General features: G+C 51.8%; 1 protein-coding gene across 1 annotated transcript in view; it reads left to right on the top strand.

The window, feature by feature from the left end:
- Evc (EvC ciliary complex subunit 1) overlaps positions 1-19518 on the top strand; it is a 35723-nt gene extending 16205 nt beyond the window's left edge. The window contains exons 7-17 of the mRNA XM_017799853.2: positions 867-1004; positions 2241-2399; positions 6620-6836; positions 7469-7617; positions 9477-9575; positions 11979-12191; positions 12814-12923; positions 15364-15574; positions 16778-16984; positions 17981-18125; positions 19387-19518. Of these exons, the coding sequence (XP_017655342.2) occupies positions 867-1004; positions 2241-2399; positions 6620-6836; positions 7469-7617; positions 9477-9575; positions 11979-12191; positions 12814-12923; positions 15364-15574; positions 16778-16984; positions 17981-18125; positions 19387-19502 (1764 nt within the window). The 3' untranslated portion in view covers positions 19503-19518. The remainder of the gene's footprint in view (positions 1-866; positions 1005-2240; positions 2400-6619; positions 6837-7468; positions 7618-9476; positions 9576-11978; positions 12192-12813; positions 12924-15363; positions 15575-16777; positions 16985-17980; positions 18126-19386) is intronic.
- Positions 19519-20498: the final 980 nt, after the last annotated feature.

Here is a 20498-nt window from a genome sequence, read left to right as displayed (position 1 = left end):
CACTTAGCTCTAGAACCCAAGGTTTAGCACTTCCTCCCTGGGGTGTAACGTGTAATCCTTCCCCATGGAAACCCTAGGAGTAAAGAAGGAGCTTTCCTACCCACTAGAGGTCATGACATTCTCTGGCAGTTTGTGATGGTTGAAAGACATGGTTTCATTGTTGGCTAAGTACCACCTATTCTTTAGGGGGTGTAGAAGAAAATCATCCCATATTCTTGAGGTTCAGTGTTTAATGAAGAAAAAGGTTTCCCTCATCAAAGTTTAATAAGGTTTTAGCTTGGTTATCATGTATGAATGCATGATGTGTGTGTATGCATGTGCCAGAGCACACATGTGGAAGTCAGAGGACAACTTTGTGGGATCCTTTCTCTCCCTCCACCTATACAGTTAGTTTTAAGGAGATTGAATTCACGTCTCGGGGCTCAATCAGCAACAGCTGTCACCTATTGAGCCCTCTCTCCAGCCCGTCATCAAACCTTAAGCCAGGTCCTAGGGGACTGGAGAGATGGCTCAGCAGTTAAGAGCACTGGCAACTCTTGCAGAAGACCTGGGTTCAAATCCCAGCACTCACATGGCAGCTAACAACCATATGTAGCTCCAGTTCCGGGGAATCCGACACCTCTTCTGTTTTCCATGGGCACTGCATAACATATGTGCACTTAACATACATGCAGACAAAATACTCATACACACTCATAAATTTCAAAACTTTAATTTAGTTTAATTTAAATTTAAAAGAGACAGGGCCCAACAATTTCATTGTTGTTGAGAACTTTCTTATAAAATATTTGGTAAATATAAAAACATTTGTTCTCCTAGAATTTGATTACAGTAGCTTTTTATTTATTTTCCCCCAATCTCTCCAGGACTTGGAAGAATTAGAAAGAGGGCTTCAGGCCAGATTGGCAAACACGGAGATGCTAGGTGCTGGGGACCCTGGCTATGTCACCCTGGCAGATGTGGAAAGGAAGGAGAAGGAGTACTCGGAGCAGCTCATAGACAATGTAGGTGCGGCTTTCCTCTCCGTGTGGGAACCGTGGTTCCTGGTACAGCAATTTTGGCAAGATTAAAGAAGTAGCACCTTGCAGTGTGTTTAATGCTGGAATGACCTGCATGTCCTGCCCCTGTTTGGGTGTTAGAAGGGCCCCTTGGACTCTGGGTGTAGGATTGCTAAGTGCTGCCGGCTGGTCCAGCAGGATCTTTAGAAAGGCAACTAGAGTGTGAGTTGCGCGTTAGTTTTTTTTCTCACGGCTGTGACCAAATGCTTGATAAGAAACACCTTAAGGGCAGAAGGGTTTATTTCAGCTCATGGTTTGTTTGGAGGGGAAGCAGTCATGATAGGGAAGGCATGTCAGCAGGAGAGTGAGGCAGCTGGTCACATCCCATCCACAGTCAGGAAACAGAGAGATGAATGCTGGTGCTCAGCTCACTTGCTCCTTTTTACTCAGTGTGGGACCCCAGACTGTCCCAATGGTGCTGCCCATATTCAGGATGGATCTTCCCGTGTCAGTGCCTGAGAGGAGCCCAGTCCAGTGAGGAGCTAAAGGGATCTGAACCAAATGTAGCTTCTGAATGTCACACCCTGTGACCTCCGAGGACTCTGCTGGACCCCTTACTCTGCCCCTAGGGCATGTTTATCTATATGTAAACAAGCAAGGCACACAGTTGACACATAACCTTCCTGCCACGAAGGGAAGCTGATGGGCTTCCTGGCATCTTTGTGACTGGAGCACAAGAGGCCATGACATCATACATTGGAGCCCCTGACACCCCAGCCATGAGCTGACTGTTCCCAGCCTTGCTCCTGACAAGATGCTGTACAGGAAGGCTGGGCTTTAAAAGCACATTTCCACAGTCGGCATCCCCTTCTCCATGTCACTCTTCTGTACTTTTGGAACAGTGACTAATGTCTAATGACCACTTGTGCTTTTATTTCCCTGTGAGAGAACCTGTCGTTTCACATGCCCCCAGGTGGTAGCCTGACCTCCTTTGAGTATGTCAGCAGGCCGAGCTCATTGCTTCCTTCCTTATCAGCAACCATGGACTGTGTTTGCTGAAAACTCCTCTGTAACATGGTGGGTGCCCATGGTGGCTGGGGCAGGGAGGGGATCTACCACAGGAGACGGCCATGGCAAAAACTCACTTCAGTTGCAGAAGGGCTGAGGACCTCTGGTGGCATTAAGAGACTTGGTGTGACTCCCAAACGCTAGTCTCCTGGATGAAACTTTCCTCTCTCACAGATGGAAGCTTTCTGGAAGCAGATGGAAAGCATCCAGCCCATCCTCATGGACCACTTTAAATGTTCCAGCTCCAAAGCGCGGCAGCTCACCATGACCCTCAGGAAACGAATGACTGCTGCTGAAGGGCTGTTGCGTGACTCTCAGAACCTGCAGGCTCTGGTAACAAAGGGCACAGGGTTGGGTGGGAAGACACTCAAGCACATTAGAGATCAGGAAGTCAAGCACTGATGTTATAGAAGGGACCATAGCAGTCCAGAAAAAGACAGTGACTCCGTACATCATCCATCCATAATTTATCCATCATCCCATCTATCCAACATTATCCATCCATCCATCATCCATCACCCATCAATCATCCATCCGTCCATTATCTATCCATCTATTATCCATCATCCATCCATCATCTATCACCCATCAATCATCCAGCCATTCATCATCCATCTATCCATCATCTATTCATCATCTGTCACCCATCCATCCATTATCCATTTGTACATCATTTATTTATCATCCATTCATAATCAATCACCCATCAGTATCCATCCATTCATCATCACCCATCCATTCATCATTCATCTATCATCCATCCATCTGCCCATCATCTATCATCCATCTACCTATCCATCATCCATCTGTCCTTCATCCACCCATCTGCCCATCTGTGCATCATCTATCAATCCATCAATTCATCACCCACCCACCCATCTATCCATTATCATCCATCCATATATCCATCATTCACCCATCCATCTATCACCCATCCACTCATCATCTACCTATTCTTCTACCAATATGTCCATCATCTATCTAGCTGTCCATTATCCATCATCCATCCATCTATCCATCTTCTAGCTGTCTGTTAGCCATCATCCACCCACCTATCCATTATCTATCTGTTCATCCATCCATTTATCTACCCATCATCTATCATCACCATCCATCATCATCTATCCATTCCATCCATCATCCACTCATCCATCCATCCATTCCATAGTGGAGATGCTGGCCAGCTCAGTGGTCCTGGAGCACTGAGCTCAGGTTCTCAAAGCTGGCTTCATTTGACATTATCTGGGACGCCTTGGAAATTCTGATGCTTGGGCTCCTGTGGGACTTCACCTAGTGGTCAGGCTCAGTCAGGCTGGGGGTGAAGCTGGACTACTGGGGTTCTTTGTGTTCCCAGATGATGGATCTGAGCAGTGGTAGGGTGGGCTTCAGTACAGGTGAGCATCTGTTTACCCTCTTGACTACCTTGTGTCACTTGGGAGGCCTTGAAAAGATGCCTGTGTTCAGATATTAACACATGGATTCTGATCTGATTGTTTGGGAAGAAGTCTTAGCATTTCCAGTTTTAAAACTTCCCCGGTGGTTTTCATGTGTGACCAGGATGCAAAGTGCTGACAGAAAGGAATCCCCCAACATACCTTTGAATGTATACCCTGCCACTTGGAGCTGTGTGACCCTAAACACACTGCTTAACCATTCTTGGCTCTATTACTCCATCTATAAAATGGTGTTTAAAGTGTCCAGATGGGGGCTGGGGAGATGGCTCAGCGGTTAAGAACACTGGCTGTTCTTGCAGAAGACCCGGGTCAAATCCCAGCACCCACATGGCAGCTAACAACTATCTGTAACTCCAGTTCCATGGGATCCAACAGCTCTTCTGTCCTCCGTGGGCATTGCACGACACAGGTGTACTTACCTACGTGCAGACAATACATGCATACACATAAAATAAAAAGATAATAAATAATAAATAAAATATTTTTTTAAAAAGAGTATCCAGACAGGACCCCTGTTTGTGCTGAGAGGCACATAGCACCCTGGTTATTGTCTGGTTTCTGTGTGCAGGTGTTGGGCCGGTCTGGGAACACTTCTGATGGCACTCTGCACCTGTGTCCCCACCCTCTGAGCCTCTGAGTCAGGTACCCACAGGCTCAGAACACTGCAGAAGCCCACTACTTAGCACAGAGCCTGCGCACAGCAGGCCTCCCCAACCACGCTGCCCTCATAGATGTGGCCTGACAGTGGCAGCATCAGCAGGAGCTGGATGGAGATGCCGTCCAGCCCCATTTCTTCCTTCAGAGGCTGTACCAGGGCCCAGCCTCCTCTCTTCTTATGCAGATGTGGTAGGGGCTGGGGGCTGAGGATGAACCCTAGGGCCTCAGACCTGCTCTGCCCCTGCACACACCCCAGCCCTGGCTGCTTTCTCTGATTCACAGTGAGCGGAGGGAGGGAGGCAGCTCAGTGACGGCCTGGGGCTTCACCCCATCTCACAGCATCCCTAAGTCTGAGCCTCGGGCTTCCCTGCAGGCTGCCTGTGAGGGGGATTTTAGCTTGATAAAACACCTGATTGTAATATTAATGCACCTCAGAGAGATTATAAGAAGGGAGAGGAAAGGAGCCCCTGTCCACTTTCATATTTAATGACCCAGGTCACATCTTGCTGAGGAAACAGAATTGCAGAGGTTAAAAATGCAGGCAGAAAGAAGAAACTAGCCCCTAGCACCGCCTTTCCATTTACTGGCTGTGTGATCCTGGAAAGATTGCTTACCCTCTCTGTGACTCACTTTCATTCTCTCTGAAATGAGTCGTCTGAGACCTGGTTTCTCCCAGGTGATTGACAGCACAAAGTCTTCAGTGCAGAACTGAAATCAGTATGCCTAGTCCTGAAGGCCACATGCCAGCAGGCAAAGCAGGCAGGCAGATCCCTGACCCTGATGTGAGGCATGTGTGGCTGTAATCCATGTGTGCAGAAGAGACACGTTAGCTCTGAAAGCCTCAGCCTCATCATGGGTCTCAAAGAGGGACCATGTGGCAGCTGCCTCTTGAGAGCCCAGTCACCATGAACTCCAGGAGAATCAGGCTCCGTCCAAGCCGTACGGGACATGGGTGATGTTACACAGCACCGCTCAATACCAAACCTGAACAAGCTTGGAAAAGGGGCCAGAAGTCATAAGATTCTGCCTCTTGAGATGTATAGGGGATTGCTGTGTGAATTGCTGGACTTATGTACAGCTGCGTGTGAGCTGCTCTGGCCGCTTTAAGCACTGGACTTGTTTTGTGGCACTTCAGTCCTGAACCTTGGGTCAACTTAGGGTGAAGCGAGCCTGACTGGGAACTTTGAGGACTGACCACATCAGGACAGAGGCGTCCCTCAGAAGCTCCTGTGTGTGCTCCCTTCTCCACTGGCCTTGCAGATCTAAGCCCTGGACTGTGCTGCCAACCTGGCCTATTCTCTTGTGCCCTCTAGGGGTCACTGTGAGCCCTTTGGAATAAACCATCCATATCAAGGGCTCCTTCTTTCCCACTCTGTTAGAACACAGTCCAGCAGCTCCGTAACTGTGGCCAGGACTGCCCAGCCCAGATACAATGACCAGGTGCATCCCTGGTCTTGAAGGGCTCTTGTTCCAGCCTAGGACTGGCTTTTGAGATAAGTGCCTCAGAAGCAGTGGGGGATGGAGGAGGGGACCCACAGGAATGGGGAAGGTCAGGGAGGACTACTGAGGTCATGAGGATGAGTAGGACGTAGCCAAGCAGGACAGTGAGAGGAGGCAGCGAGGTTGTTCCAGGGAGAGGGCCCCATGTGTGCAAAGGACCAGTGCAGCTGACAGCAGGAGCAGGGAGGTGTGGGAGACAGAGTTCAGAGTTTAGGCTTGACTGAAGGGCAGCAATTGGACGGTTCAGAGAGCAGGGACTCCAAAAGGTCCCATTCGTGTGATGTGGGGACAGAGACAGGCAGAGAACAGGCAAAGCAAAACTGAGCTTGGGGGCCACTGGGACTCCCTGTACCTCCCATGGCCCCTGCGCTCTTTCAGCCAGCACCTGGTAGTCACAGCTCCCTAAGGTGCTCTGATTTCTGTCTGTCTCTGTTCATCATTTCCCAGGCTTCCCCAAGACTCAGTCCTGAGAATTGATAAGCTGGGAGAGAAAGGAGGGTCCAGCTCTAAACTCTGGGGGGAGGTAGGAAGAGTCACTCTTAGTGGGGATCTGACCTTACCCTTGAACAGCCTTAAGGCCCAAGGCTTAGGCTGTGCAGTGCAGCACTGTGGTCACATCCACTGCCCTTGCCTTCCCAGGGCTGTGGACACTGCGGGCGGCTTTGGCTGGGGGAGGGAAAGCCCTGAGGAAGTTGGAAGTTCCGTTTCTACCACATGCTTATTAGATTCATGCCCCTGAGAGCCGGTGCCTAGGGAGGCATGGCCTGGTGCTAAATGCCCAGTGACTCATCCCAGAGCCCTGAAGGCCTGGAGAGGTTTCCACCACAGCCTTGGGACCAGAGTCCACTGTGCTTGCAGTGGAGAGTGGGGTTGGAGCCCACCGCCTCCTCAGATCCACCAGGCTGAGCCTCGATGCCCAGCCATATCATGTGTCTCCTGTAGGATGCCCTGGAAAGAGCAGTGGGCCGGGCCCACATGGCAAGGATAGTGGAGTTCCTGAGGACGCAGATCCAGGAGGAGACCAGGTGCCGGCTGGCCGCCATCTCCCACGGCCTGGAGCTGCTTACCACTCAGGGGCAGCTGTCTGGGAGGCAGAAGGAGGAACTGCTGACCCATCAGCACAAGGCCTTCTGGAAAGAGGCAGAGTGCTTTAGCAGGGGTGAGCCAGTGGGCCCAGCAGGGGTGACCCCCCTCATGAGTGTCAAAGATAGGGGACACCAGAACCAGTCAGAAGTGTGGAGCAGTGTGGCCCATGACAGCACAGGCCGCCCTTTCTTCTAGTCCTGGGGGCGGGTCCATGCCTGCTCCCCTCCCTGTAGAACAGAGTAAACATGGACAGGTTGTCACCTTCTCCTTCTAGTCATTAGTGATGCCAGCTGACAAGGCCCCAGTGTCCACACACAACCACCTGGAATTCAAAGGGGCAAAGAAGGGGAAGCTTAACTAGAACAGACATGGGAATGCCTACAGCTGAGGTATGCCACCACAACCCTACCTAAGTACCATGACCCTGCCCAACTGTGGCTAGCAAGGATGGTTCAGGCGAGCACGGGTGGAGGCGAGCCACACAGGCTCCCTATGTCTGCCTCTACCCTCAGGGCCACCCTTGGAGGTAGGCAGGGCAGAGTTCAAGACCCAGCGGACACTGGGACCTTCCTTGAGGTCACTGTGTGGGTCTCACCAGGTCAGTCTGTCACCTGCAGAGCAGGGACTATCTGTTAGTGCACAGGAGAGGTCCACAGTGACCCTGCTCAGGAGTGACCCCCGTCCCGTGGCTCTTTTCAATCTTAGAGTTCATCCAGCGTGGCAAAGACCTGGTCCAGGCGTCCCTGGCTCACCAGGCTAAGGTGACGGCCGAGCTCATGCTGACCCAAGAGGAAGAACGAAGAACTTTCCTGGCTGATCCCCAGCTGACCTCTGACCAGAAGGTGTTCCTCAAGGTGACCCTGCCCCTCCCCAATGCCTGCCTCCCTGTACCAGCCAGGTTACCGTAGCCAGGACCCTTGGTCTCTGTGTCCCTGATTCCTCGTCTGTGAGCCAGTGATGAAAGCCTCCAAGCTGGACTGCCAAGAGAAGGTGGTGGATGATCTGTACTGAGCCGGAAAAAATGCTGGGGCATGGCACACAGTGGCCTTTGTGCTGACACCCAAAATGTATAAGACCCAGGACAGCCTCTTGAACAGACCTCACACATGAGGAACAGAGCAGTCATCAGCCCCTGCGTGAGGTGGCCCCACTAAAAAATACCGTGGGTCTCCGTGGGGAGGCCAGTGGGAGGACAGGAAGCAGGGTGCCAGCCTCTTAAAGGGAAAAGGAGCCACAGGCTCCAGTGCAGGCTGGAGACCTCCTTGTGGGCTCAGAGAGGGAAAGAGCTGTTCTCCCCTGTGCGCTGTTCCACCTTGTGTGCTATGGTAATCACGGTGGGGCTTAGGGAGGACACTGGTCCCTGGCCATCCCGGACCTGAGGAAGTACCAGGTATTGGAGCCCATCATACTGATGCCCACTCTACCGCTAATAAACCCAGCGACCTTGGGCTTGTTCCCTGTTGTGCCCTCAGCTCCTTACCTGTGAAATGGGGACAATACCTTCCTCACAGCCTTGCTAGAACTCAGATGAGTTGGGGCAGCTCTGGCCTGACCTAGCCCATCTGCCCTATATTCACATTTGCTACAGTGGGCCCAACTTTGTCTGGGGGCTCACAGGACAGGCTGGGCCCAGTGACAGAGGCACAGGGCTCTGGGAACAGTGTGGTGGGGTGTACCTGAGTGAGAAAAGGTGCCTCCCTCACAGCATAAGACCAACAGGCCCTGCTCCAGCCACCCCTCCCCACGAGCTCTTTTTGGGCCTTGTCTGGGGGTCAGAGATTTAGTCTAAAGGGGTCGGGCTAGCTCTGTCTGAGAAGATTGAAGAAGTTAAGGCCCAGTTCTTTGTCAACCCAGGATATCACTCTGCTCAGCCTAAACCTCAAAGGCGGGAGGGTGACAGGTGTGTCTGTGTCCCAAGATATGGTGTAAACCAGGCACATGGCTGGTGTCCAGGAAACAGGGCTGAAGGGGGAGGGGTGAATGAATGAATGAATGAATGAACGAATGAACACCAAGCTCCAACTTGGACACCAAGCTTCGGCTCACCTTTAGCACCCCCATTTCTGGTCCCTACCCCTCAGCCTCAACTCACCAGCACTCCATACCAACCCAAAGGCCGACAGACAGACAGCTCTCCAGCACCCACTTGTGGCTGCTGCTGCCTCCTGATCCTGAGAGGCCTTGGCCTTCAGACCCCATAGACATTAGCCCTTAGAGGCTGCACCTCCCACCCCTAAGGAGCCCACCCTCTGTCCTTGTAACCCGCTCTGCCTTCTGGCTGTGTTAGAGCCTCTGATGCCCTGCTGGGCTGCTCCATGTCCCTGCCTCTGTTAACTCCTTGGGGCGGTGTCCAACCTCTGGTTGGCGGGGCCTGGCTCTCGACTACAGTGCCTCTGTGCTCCAACCCCACTGGTCCCCCTAGGTAGGTTGCCCTGCTTCTGGTGGGTCACCAGCAGAGTCAGGGTGATGTCTGATGACTGGGTACAGGACAGACAAGCAACAAGAAGACCTGGTGAACTCTCCTCACGCTAGTATAACAAAAGCACAGACTGGCTTTCCAGAGGGAGCTGCGTTTGAAGTCCTGGCCTGTCTCCTCGCAATTTAATTGGGATGAATACTACCCCTCCCGGAGAAGAGTCAGTCAGGGAGAAATTTTCCAGAAAAACCAAAAAGTGCAATGTTCTACTGGACTCAGTTCCTGCTGTAACCACAGGCTTTCCACGAGGTCCTGGAGAGGCAGCAGCTGGCATGGAGTGACCAGGAGGAGGAGGAGGATATCCGAATCACTGAGGAGATGTCTGCTCTCTGCCAGGTCTGTGGTGGGGTTCCCTGTCTTTCTCGTTGCTGTTACAAGGTACCTGACAGAAACAGCTTAGGAAAGAAGGCTTTATGTGGCTCACAGTTCGGGGCCCAGTCCATCCTGGTGGGGAAGGCAGGAGTGTGAGGCAGCTGGCTGCATCGCATGCACAGTCAGGAAGCAGAGAGAGACGAGTGCAGGCGCTCAGCTCACTTTCTCTTTTTGACTTGGTGTGGGTTCCCAGCCGTGGAATGGTGCTGTCACATGCAGGTCAATGGTTTCCCCAAGTTCAGTCAAATGTACCTGGGAGTGTCCGCACAGACTCACTCACAGGTGTATCTCCTAGGTGACTCCAAATGCTTCAGGTTGACAGTGGAGATTGACCATCACAGTGGCTGGACAGCACAGCACCGCTAGGCTCTGCATGTGTGAAAGGACCTCCCGAGCCTCCTGTCCCCTGGGCTGGGACACCAGAGGCAGGGTGCCCAGACGATCCACAGGCCACATCCCTGCCGTGGGTCCTTCATGTTTGTGCTGCAAACCAGGAAATTGGTCCACTCTTGTATGGCGTGGGGAAGATAGAAGTATGGTACTCACCTAGCAGGTGGCTTTGAGGGCCTGGAGGAGGTACCTGAGAGTCCCTGTCCTCATTTCATCTCTGTTGCTGGGACAAATGCCCTGACCTAAAGCAACCTGGAGGAGGAAAGGGTTTATTTCAGCTCACAATACCAGGTTACAGTCCATCATTGAGGGAAGTCAGGACACGGTGCTCAGAGATGCAGCCTAATGCTTGCTCAGGGGGACACAAGGAGAGGTGCTGCAGGTCTGACCAAATTCCAGCCACGATCCAGTGACAGCAGACACTTTGAGACTGAGACCCAAGGTGAGCTGTCTAAGAACTCTTGGGGCCAGAGTTGCAAATGTCTGTGTCTGTGCAAGTGCCCCAAGCAGGGCTCCACAGAGAGGATCATTTTGGGGGCCTTTGTGGAGTGAGGAGGAGTTTTCCATGTGTGAGCCGCTGGGGTGGGGAAGGGAGCAGTTCGACAAAGCGTCGTCAGGTGGTGACTGTCGGTCACACGCTGAGACCGACAGTCACCATGTATGCCAGGCAAACCCAAAGCTACAGAATGGCATGTAGTGGTGGTACAGGGAGGCAACTGGAGCAAGCACTGAGTTCGTGGGGTTGCTGGCTCAGGAGAGGGCTAGGAAGTGGAGGGAAATGGATTCCAACTTGGTGTTCTAAACTACAAGATCTGAGTGTGACTTGCAGAGTGCCACTCGTTCCCACAGGTGGCGTGGGCATCGTTCATAATTTAAATTACATTTTATGAGTTGGGATGACAGCAACTGATCATCGGGACAGTCAGGCTGGAGCCAGGACAGCCTAGAAGCCCTCCTGGGGATTGACTGGCGGGAACAGTCTCAGGTGTGTGAGGTGACAGGAGGCCTCTGGATTACACTCCTGTGTGCAGAGGGCAAGAGGGAGACAGAGCAGCACACACAGACCGGGGCTGTGCAGGCAGCCTGGATGGTGACCTGGGAGTCCCTGATGGGGTGGAGGAGAAGCACCAGAGACCCAGAGGTCAAGGTTCAGGGTGGGTGCAGAGCTTCACTGGGTGAGAAAACGTGAAGACAGCACGCATGTCCCGAGACTGTGTATGTGTGCGTGCATGTGTGTGAGTGTATGTGCATATATGCAGTTTGTGTGCATGTGTGTACCTATTATGCATCCGTCTGTGTGTACATGTCAGTGTGTGCAGGCATGTTAGTTTGTAATGCATAGTTCTGTTTTGTATGTGTCTGTATATGGGTAGTTGGATTTATATGTGTAGGCCTTACATGTCTTCATGTGTGCACACATGGATCTCTGTGTGTACATGTTTATGTATACACCTGAGTCTCTGTGCTTACATGCCTGTATTTGCATATACACCTATATGTGTTTATGTGTCCTGCATATCTTTGTGTGTGTACATGCCTGTTTGTACATGTATATACATGTCGGTGTATGAGTTTGTATCTGTGTGTACATACATGTGTTTGTACGTGTGTCTTGCTTGTACATATGTGTCTGTGCATTTCTGTGTGTACATATATGTCTTTATGTGCCTGTGCATGTTTGTGCATGAATACATTTGTATGTGTCTCTTGCATGTATTCATATAGATACTTGTGTGCCCCTATCTGCATGTGTGTACCTGTCTATGTGTACAAGTATATGCTTTACATGTCTTCATGTGTACCTATGTATAGGCATATCTCTGTGTGCATTTGTGTGTGTGTGTACTGTGATTTGAGGGTCCCCATCCCTGAGTTTCATGTGTCTTGTGGGGCACGTAGAGGCAGTGGAGAGCTCAGGCCCCAGCAAGGTGGGACCTAGGATGTGACCCATAACCCCAACTGTGGTTCTCACTGCAGGAGCTATACTGTGGCACCACGGCAACCTTCCGGAAGTTTGTGGACACCCTGTTCCTGAAGACTCTCCCAGAGGTGAGCGGCCTCCCATGGACAGAATGTGAAGCTCTGCGGCAACAGGTCCAGGAGCAGGCAGCACAGCAGTTGGGTCAGGTGGACCGCTTCCGCCGACAGCAGTGGGGACTCTTGTGCGACCTCCTGGAGCAGGACAGACAGGTGTGTGGCCTAAGACCTGGGCCGGGGCTGTGCATTTGAGACTTAGGGGGATGGTGAGCGATTCCAGCTCTGAGCATACCCTAGGGCCTCTTAGAGATGCTTTACAAAGGTGTGGGCATCGCAGCTGAGGATGGATCTCAGTGCTAGAGCACATGCTGGGCATGCACTAGAGGGAGGCAGGAGGGTCAGAGTCAGAGGAAGGGATGGGCAGAGGCTGGAGCAATGGGCCGGGAGCCTGCGCCCACAGCAGCCCCTAGAAATGGAGCAGACAAGGAATCACAGGACTTGGGGACAAAAGTCAGGGCTTCGGAGAGCTCTGCCGAGACCTGTACTCCACCCATACCCTGCTTTCAGGCTGGAAGGTCTCCAGACTGGAGACAGTCTGTTAAAACAGGAAAGCGAGAGAAATACTCTCCTTGGTGGTGTGCCCTTGTGGCATCATGATCTTACTGAGTGAAGTGAACCTTTCTCCTGCTCACTGGAGATCACTAGGGAGGACCCCAAGAGCAAGCAAAGCTCTTAGCAGAAGCGGGACGGGGGGAGGACTTAAAGAGTGGGGCCATCCAGCAGACAGACCGATGGAGCGACTGCAGCTGCTGAGCGGCTCTGTCTCTGAGCGCAGGTGTGGCTGCAGGAGTGTGTGCTGTCCAGGGTGCTACAGAAGCAGCTGCGGGGAGACCATGAGAACACCATCTACAGGGTCCTGGGCAGACTCACTGGCCTCTCTGAAGAGTGAGTATGGCTTCTGGAGGACAGGCTCAGTCCATGTGAGGCTCCACACTGGCCTCGCTGTGCTCTCTGCAAGGTGTATATGTTGACTCCCCACCCCCCCTTTCCCTGAAAGTAATGACATGCCACATCACAACCTCAGCTTCCGCCTCTGGGAACACTGGGATAATGAGACCTACTTCACAGAATTCTGCATGGTAGGAACTATTTGGAACAGCCATTGCCAGATAAAATTTATAGGCTTTATTTTAAGAGTCCAGTCCCAGATTTTTAGTAAATTTTCAGTTTTAGTCCTGGTACCACAGTGCAAATGTTGAACAGTCCCATCACTCACAGAGAGCCCTGTTCAGTAACCACCTTCATATTCACTTTTCACATTTTTGCTCTTTGTGTGTGTGTGTGTGTGTGTGTGTGTGTGTGTGTGTGTGTGTGTGTTTATGATTTTTCTATTTGGTGAAAATATTTTTCCTTGTTTCATTACTGATGTGATAGTAATTCTTTTTTAAGTTTCTCATCTTTTTCCAAGAACATAATCTATGTAGGTAGGAAAAAAGCAGGTATGGGACTGGAGAGATGACTCAGAGGTTAAGAGCACTGGCTTCTCTCAGAGAGGACCTATGTTTGGTTCCCAGCATCCACATGGCAGCCAAGAACTGTCCATAACTCCAGTTCACGGGGATTCGAACCACCTTCTGGCCTCTGTGGGCATTGCATGCCTTGAGTACACTTACATACATGCAGGCAAATACTCATACACACTAAATAAAACTAAATAATTTTTAGAAATGATTTTAAAAGCAGATGTGAGCCGGGTGTGGTGGCTCATGCCAGCACTTGGGAGGCAGAGGCAAGCGGATCTCTGTAAGTTCAAGGCCAGCCTGGTCTACATACTGAGTTCCAGGACAGCTCAGGCTACAGGGAGACCCTGTCTCAAAAAGACCAAAAAAAAAAAAAAATCAGATGTGAGCCAGGTGTGGCACATACCTTTAATCCCAGCACTCGGGAGGCAGAGGCAGGCAGATCTCTGTGAATTCAAGTTCAGCCTGGTCTACATAGAGAGTTCCGTGCCAGGTAGGGCTCCAGGGAGACACTGTGTCAAGGAAAAAAAAAGGCACGTGGCTGTGAGAGAAGTGGATGCAGGAACAGGAAGGTAGCTGTGGAGAGAATGCTTGGGGAATAGGTGTGTAGCTGTAGTGGTGGGCGGTACAGGAGCAGGTATGTGACCATGGCTGTTTGGTGCAGGAAGTGCGTGGCTATGAGGCTGTGTTGATGGGAAGTCTTGGAGCAGGTGTGTGGGTCTCATGGCAGGCACTGTGGCAGGTGTGTGGTTATTGTAATGGATGACAGGAGTGAAGCCCCCAAAAGGGGAGAGATGAGCAGCGTGGGCCAGAGACACCTGGTGAGCCTGGCCAGCACTTGGGGAATTCAAGAGGCCTGAAGTCTGTGTCTTTGAGACGCACTAGTATTTGGTCCATTTATATTTAGTATACACTGCCTCTTGCTCTCAGGAACCAATTGCATATTTACTAGACTTTTCCAGCACATTCCATACATAATTCTGTACTGTTCCATCCCGTTGTCCTCTGGCTTCCTGTTCTCCCTGCCTCAGACTGTGTCTCATCTGCTCTGAAATTGACCTGTTGATTTCTAAATGTCACTCTCATATTCTGAATTCCAGCACTTTCTCTTCACTTCCCAGCTACCTGCTAAGATTCTTTATTGTGATCATTAGATTTCTTGAACATACATGTCATAATTAATGTAACATTGGCATGGTCCCTCCACCTGTTACCTTTGGCTCTTTTTCTGTTGTCTATTTTTGGTTCATTTTTGTCTGTTTGTACGGCTGGTTATTTTGACTGGCCCCCTGGGCATTTTGTGAATAACTACAGAGATAAGGTCTGGCTTTGGATGATGCCATCCTCCTTAGAGGACCTATCTTGTTTCTAGTGGGGATTTCAGGCCATGGCAGATGAAGCCCAGCCCTGGGAATCTGACGGATTCCACAACAGGTGTGTGAGGGGCAGTGACTCCGTCTCTTGCGGCTGCAGTGGAGAGCCTCGAGTGCCCCACATCTTCCCTTCGTCACCTGCTGAGTGGTCTGTCCAGCTGTTCAGCCTCCCAGCAGCACTGCAGGATGTCAGTCCCCGTGCTTGACCTTGGGTTTTCTTGAACCACTGCTGTGGAAATACAGAGGTGCCTGATTGTACCCCACGCTCTTGCCTCTTAACTTGGGAAGGCTGGAGGCCACCAGGCAGGCAGTGGATCTTTAAGGACAGAGAAGGTGGTTAGCTCCCATCCTTCCTGTGGGTGTGGCTACTTGGGGAGTGTCTCACTAGCTCAGGGCATTCAAGAGCTCTGACCAACTTTGCTGTCTCCCATAGGTCTATAGGAGGAGTCCTGCAGGGCCACGAGCTTTGACCAGCCTTGTCCTCTCCCTTAGGTCCACACGAGGCATCCTACAAGGTCATGAACTGCTACTGCGCTCAGCCCTGCGCAGGCTGGCCCTCCGCAGCACCACCATCACCACCCTGGCTCAGATGAGGCTGTCTGGGAAGAAGAGGCTACTGCAGGAGCTGCGTGAGCAGCTAGCATTAGAGCAGGGTGCATCCCCGTGCCTGGAGGAGCATCAGTGGCAGCTTCTCAGAGCCCTGGTGAGAAAGTGGTACCCAGAAGTGTCCCATCAAGCCCTGGATCCAACCCCACTTGTCACACCTGTATCCTGCCACCCCACATGTTGAGGGGCCATGAGTGTATTAGTCTGCCTATGGTACATACATGGCACAGACAGGCTTACACCATAGGCCCACATCTCTTCCGAATGTGGAGGCTGAGGGCTGAGGTCAAGGTGGGGCAGGGCAGTTCTCACTGTTTGACATGAAGACGCATCTCCTGTGTGCTCACACCATCATCTGTGTGTGTGTCAGAAAGCTATCCTCTTAGGAGGACCCTAAGCATCCTAGATGGGGATCCACACTCATGACTGTTCTAAGTTAATCACCCCCCTCAAAGGCCCTATGTCCCATCCTGAGGTCTTGGGGATTAGGACTTAAACATGTTGATTTGGGGGGGGGGACATAGTCTAATTCATAGCAGGTATGGCAGTCACCGAAGGGGACACACATATGTCAAGTTCTAGTGAAGGTGACACAGAGCGAGTCCCACCAGGAAACAAAGCAAAGTCTGAGGGAGCTTGGCATGGACAACACCCGGGAGAAAAGGCCTTTGTCATTCTGTGAAGGTTTGACAGATCAAAAACTATGAACTGGCAGTCGGCAGAGCTAGGATTTGAACCCATGCTGACCCCTCTGGTTTCCTGCATGGAACCTCTAAGCCATAGGAGTAGTGATGGTCTCTGGAGGAAATAAACTTGGTTTCTAGCTCCCCCTTGCAACTCAGAAGAAGCCGGTGGGATACTTCTCCAGCTGTGACTCCTGTCCTCTGCTTCTCTCAGTCCTATGACCAGGACAATCTCAGGGTCCCATGATCCTGCCACAGCCTCTGTGATGGCCCCAGACCTGAATCTGATCCCCAAACCTAGCTCTACTGTGTGACTTTAGAAAGTTATTCAAATTCTCTGAGCCTTCAGATCTCATCAGTCTTAGTGTTTGGAGTTCACAGTGTTCTAGAAGAATGGACAAGGCCTTCATTTTGGTGAGGAGCCATGGCTGGCACTGAGCACACAGTGGAGCTCAATAAATGCCTTTGGAGGGAGGAGGGAACCATCAACAGACACCTAGGCTTATCCCTAGGGCTAATGTTTGAAATCCAGCCTCCACCATCCTTTTACCCTGTCCCCAGCCTCCAGGCCCAGAGCCTCCTGGTGGGCTCAGTGGTAACAGGGGCTTCCCTGGCAGGAGACACGTGCCCTAGAGGAGGCAGCCAGACTGGAGGACGAGGCTCAGCAGATGCGGCTGCAGCTCCAGCAGCAGCTTTTGGCTGAGGCACAGGAGGTGGCACAGCTGTTACAGCGGCACATGGAGCGGTCCATCGGGCAGGTGCTGCTGATACACGCTCGGAGCATGGCCAACAGGAGCCGGGCCAAAGACAGAGAGGAGTTCAAGGTGCGTGCCAGGTCCCATCCCTAGACCCCAAGAGGCAGGAAGAACAGGGTTTGTCCTGAGCTTCTGGGCGCTTCCAGCCTGCAGAACTTGCCCACTTGCCAGTGTTCCCATCTGTCACATGGGCTCACTGCTGTCATAGGGATGAGGATCACCCAGTCCCACCCAAAGACCCTAAGCTGTGTCATGTTGAACACTAGTTCTGTGGCAATCCCAAGGCATACCTGGCTTCCCAACCCCTGGACCACAGCACTACAGACTGGCAGAACCCGACTGGAATCAGGAGATACTCAGGTTCTGAGTCTTTGCACACAGACCCTGACAGCCCCGCAGTCCACCGAGCTCAGTTTGAGTGGACTGAGCAGTGGTTTGCTGCATCTGTTGTCAATGCCGGATGATGGGTCATGTCAGCATGGAACAGCATCTCAGTGCCCTTGCCCACCTTATCAGATTCCCCCACAGCCCTGGCTAGGAAAGGGTTCTTCCTAGTGCACAGATGGAAAAACTGAGGCATTTTCATTTGCCAGAAGACTCACTTAAAGCTTGGTGGGTAGTGAGCAGCCAAGATGAGCCTGGAGCTAGCTCATCCCTAGCATTTGCCCTCCATCTGCTTGGCTGCTCTCTGGAGCCAGGTGGGCAGGCAAGAGCCCCAGAGGACCACGGAAGTGGTGTCTGTGATTGGCAGACAGAGGGGTACGGCTTATCATGAAGATGAAAGTGGTAAAATCTTTGACCCATCAAGGCCTTGTGTTAATGTTCAGAAAAGAAATACCCTGCCTCAGCCTGCTTTGCCTCACATGGCATCTTGGGCCATCCATTGCCATGGGAAATAAATATTATCATAAGTGGCTTAAACCAGCCTTACTCAGTCCAAGTCCTGACCAATCCAGGTTGGAAGCAGATGGGAGATTTCATCCAGGGCAGGTGGGACTCAGGGAATAAGCCGCAGTGGCTTGCTCTGTGACCTCTCTGCTGTCCCTGTCCCTCTCCTTGCCACAGAAGACGCTGGTGGAGACAGTGGTGGAGAGCGTGTATGTGACCAGTGCCAGTGTCGGCCACCTCGTGCAGGCACATTACCAGCGCGTCAGGAGGCTCCTGCAGCGTCACGAGGAGCAGGTGCTGCAGTGCCTGAAGAGCCTGCAAGGTAGGCACCTGCCCAGCTGTTTGGCTTCCCAAGAGTGCAGCCAGGCACTCTGCCTGGGGAAATCTAGCTGCTTGCTTTTTGTACTCTGTTTTTTTTGCCTGGAAAGATTTTTTAAAGATGTTAAAAGGTTCCATACTACATATATAGTACAGTAAGGCTCAAGGTTGGGACAGTGGCCTGTTATGGGGAGGTCAGTACCAGGGGTGAATGCTGGGAAGCCCTACAGAGAGAGAGATGATTCCCTCCCTGAGATTTCTGGTGGCCAAACAGATGTAGTGACCATGGTTAAGAGCGAGCATGTGGGAACTGGAGAGATGCTCAGTGGTTAAGAGCACTGGCTGCTCTTGCAAAGGACCCCAGTGCAATTCCCAGCACCCAAATGGTGACTAACAACTGTATGTAACTCTGGTTCCAGGGGATCTGATGCCCTTTTCTGACCTCTGTGGGCATTGCATGACACAGGTGCACCTACATACATGCAAGAAATACACTTATACACATAAAACAAAAATCATAAACTGTTTTTTAAAAAGCATCCTACATGGCTTATACTGAGTTCAATATTGTTTAACTGTATTAATTCAACAGCAAACCTAAAAATTTTATAGCCACTTTCAAAAGAGATGTATCTTTGCTCTGGAAACTGTTATCGAGTATGTTAAAGCTGTAATGAAATGCTTCTTCTTAAAAAAAAAAAAAAAAAAGCATCCTGAAGAACAGGCCTGTGTCCCAGTGGAGCTCCCTGACAGTGTTCTACCCAGAGCTTCTAGAACTACCTCCTGTCCTCAACCCTGTGAAGCAGGGGACCAGCCGCTATCCCCATAGTGACACTTAAATAGCACCAGAGCAGTGCATGCTCTGTGAGACTGCTCCGTTCCCTGCACACAGGTCTGCAGAGTGGCGGGACGCCATGACTCCCAAGCTTTGCTGTCTTCCCAGGACAGGCTGGGATGGAGGCCCAGGCAGAGCGCAGCTCACCGGGCCCTCTCCCACTGGTGGCAGTCTCTGACCATAGAAGTTTGTCCAAACTTGCCTCCCATTGCTCTGAAGTCTTACACAGGGCTAGCGGAAGCCCAGGTGCTTTATTGGCTGAGGCCACGGTGTTCTCATGCTCTGGCCTCTCCAAGTACTGGTGCCTATAATATACTCTGAAAGCAAGTGTGTCCAGCTCCCCCCTGCCCTGCACCCCCAGCCCCACCCCAGGCCTGGCAGAGCCCATCGTACAAACATACCTTGACTGTCTTTGTGTTTGGGGGTCCAGGTGAGAGACTCGACGCTCACGAGCTGAGGAAGAAACAGGAACTCAGTGACCTACCAGCGGGGAGTCAGACGGCAGATGGAGCCTGTGGAGCCCCCCAGGCGGTGCACCAGAGGTAACGCCTGGGGTCTTTGATGGGATCCCCACACACTCTCTACCCTGGCTGGCCGGCTGGAACCCTGCGTGTGTTTTTCCTGTCGATGTGTGTGTCATCTGCTTCCCAGCCAGCACTGAAGCCCATATTTGTTCATACCTTGGGCTCCCTAAAAGCCAAGCTTGAGGTAGGAGCTTGTATGCAGGTTGTTGGTGGTTGTGTGTAAACGCAGGTACACGTGTGTACAGATAGCACATCTATATAGAGGCCAGAGGACAAACTCAGCTGTTGCTCCCCAGGCACTGCCTGTCTTGTTTTTTTGACACTGTGTCACATCAAGTAGACTAGGCCAGATGGTCAGTGAGGCCCAGACACCCACCTGTCTCCCTCTCCCCAACACTGAGATTATAAGATGCTGCCACTCTCAGCTTTTTTTAATTTAACATCTACACATACTTTGTTGATGGAGCCATCGCCCCAGCCCTAGGTTCACGTTGTTACCCTGGGGGTGACAGGAAGGGAGGCAAAAGTAGAAGTTTCCTGACAGTTCCTGTCAGCGACCTTGACAGCCCCAGCTTCACACACGTGTCACCTCACAGACCTGTGGGTTGGAAGTTGGTTGACTCATCTGGTTCCTCTGGGTCTCACGGGGCTGGAATAGAGTGGCCAGTCAGGCTGGCTTCTTCCTTGCAGGACCCTGGGGAGAGTGGTCCCCTAGCTTATTCAGGCTGCTATGGACAGAGGTCTCTATTTCCTGCTGGCTCTTACAGCCCCCTGCTTGATCTTTCATGGAGTCTTCATCTCAAAGCCCAGCATGTCAAGTGCTGCTCAGGCCTGTGGGGTCCTCTCTGCCCGCTGTCTCCACCTCCCTGTGACTAGCAGCAGAACTATGACTGCCCCTGCCCTGCCCCTGGTTTGGTAGGATCCATCGGCTTTTCTACTCTGATCTCAGTCTCTCAGTCTGTGGCCCTAATCTGCCAAGCCCTGTTTGCTGCCTGTGGTGCTGTCATAGGCTCCAGGG

Source organism: Nannospalax galili, unplaced genomic scaffold (assembly GCF_000622305.1).
Source record: "Nannospalax galili isolate Female #2095 unplaced genomic scaffold, S.galili_v1.0 scaffold1561, whole genome shotgun sequence".
Taxonomy (NCBI): domain Eukaryota; kingdom Metazoa; phylum Chordata; class Mammalia; order Rodentia; family Spalacidae; genus Nannospalax; species Nannospalax galili.
Note: the sequence above shows the minus strand (reverse complement) of the source record. Positions and strands in the feature narration are given on the sequence as shown.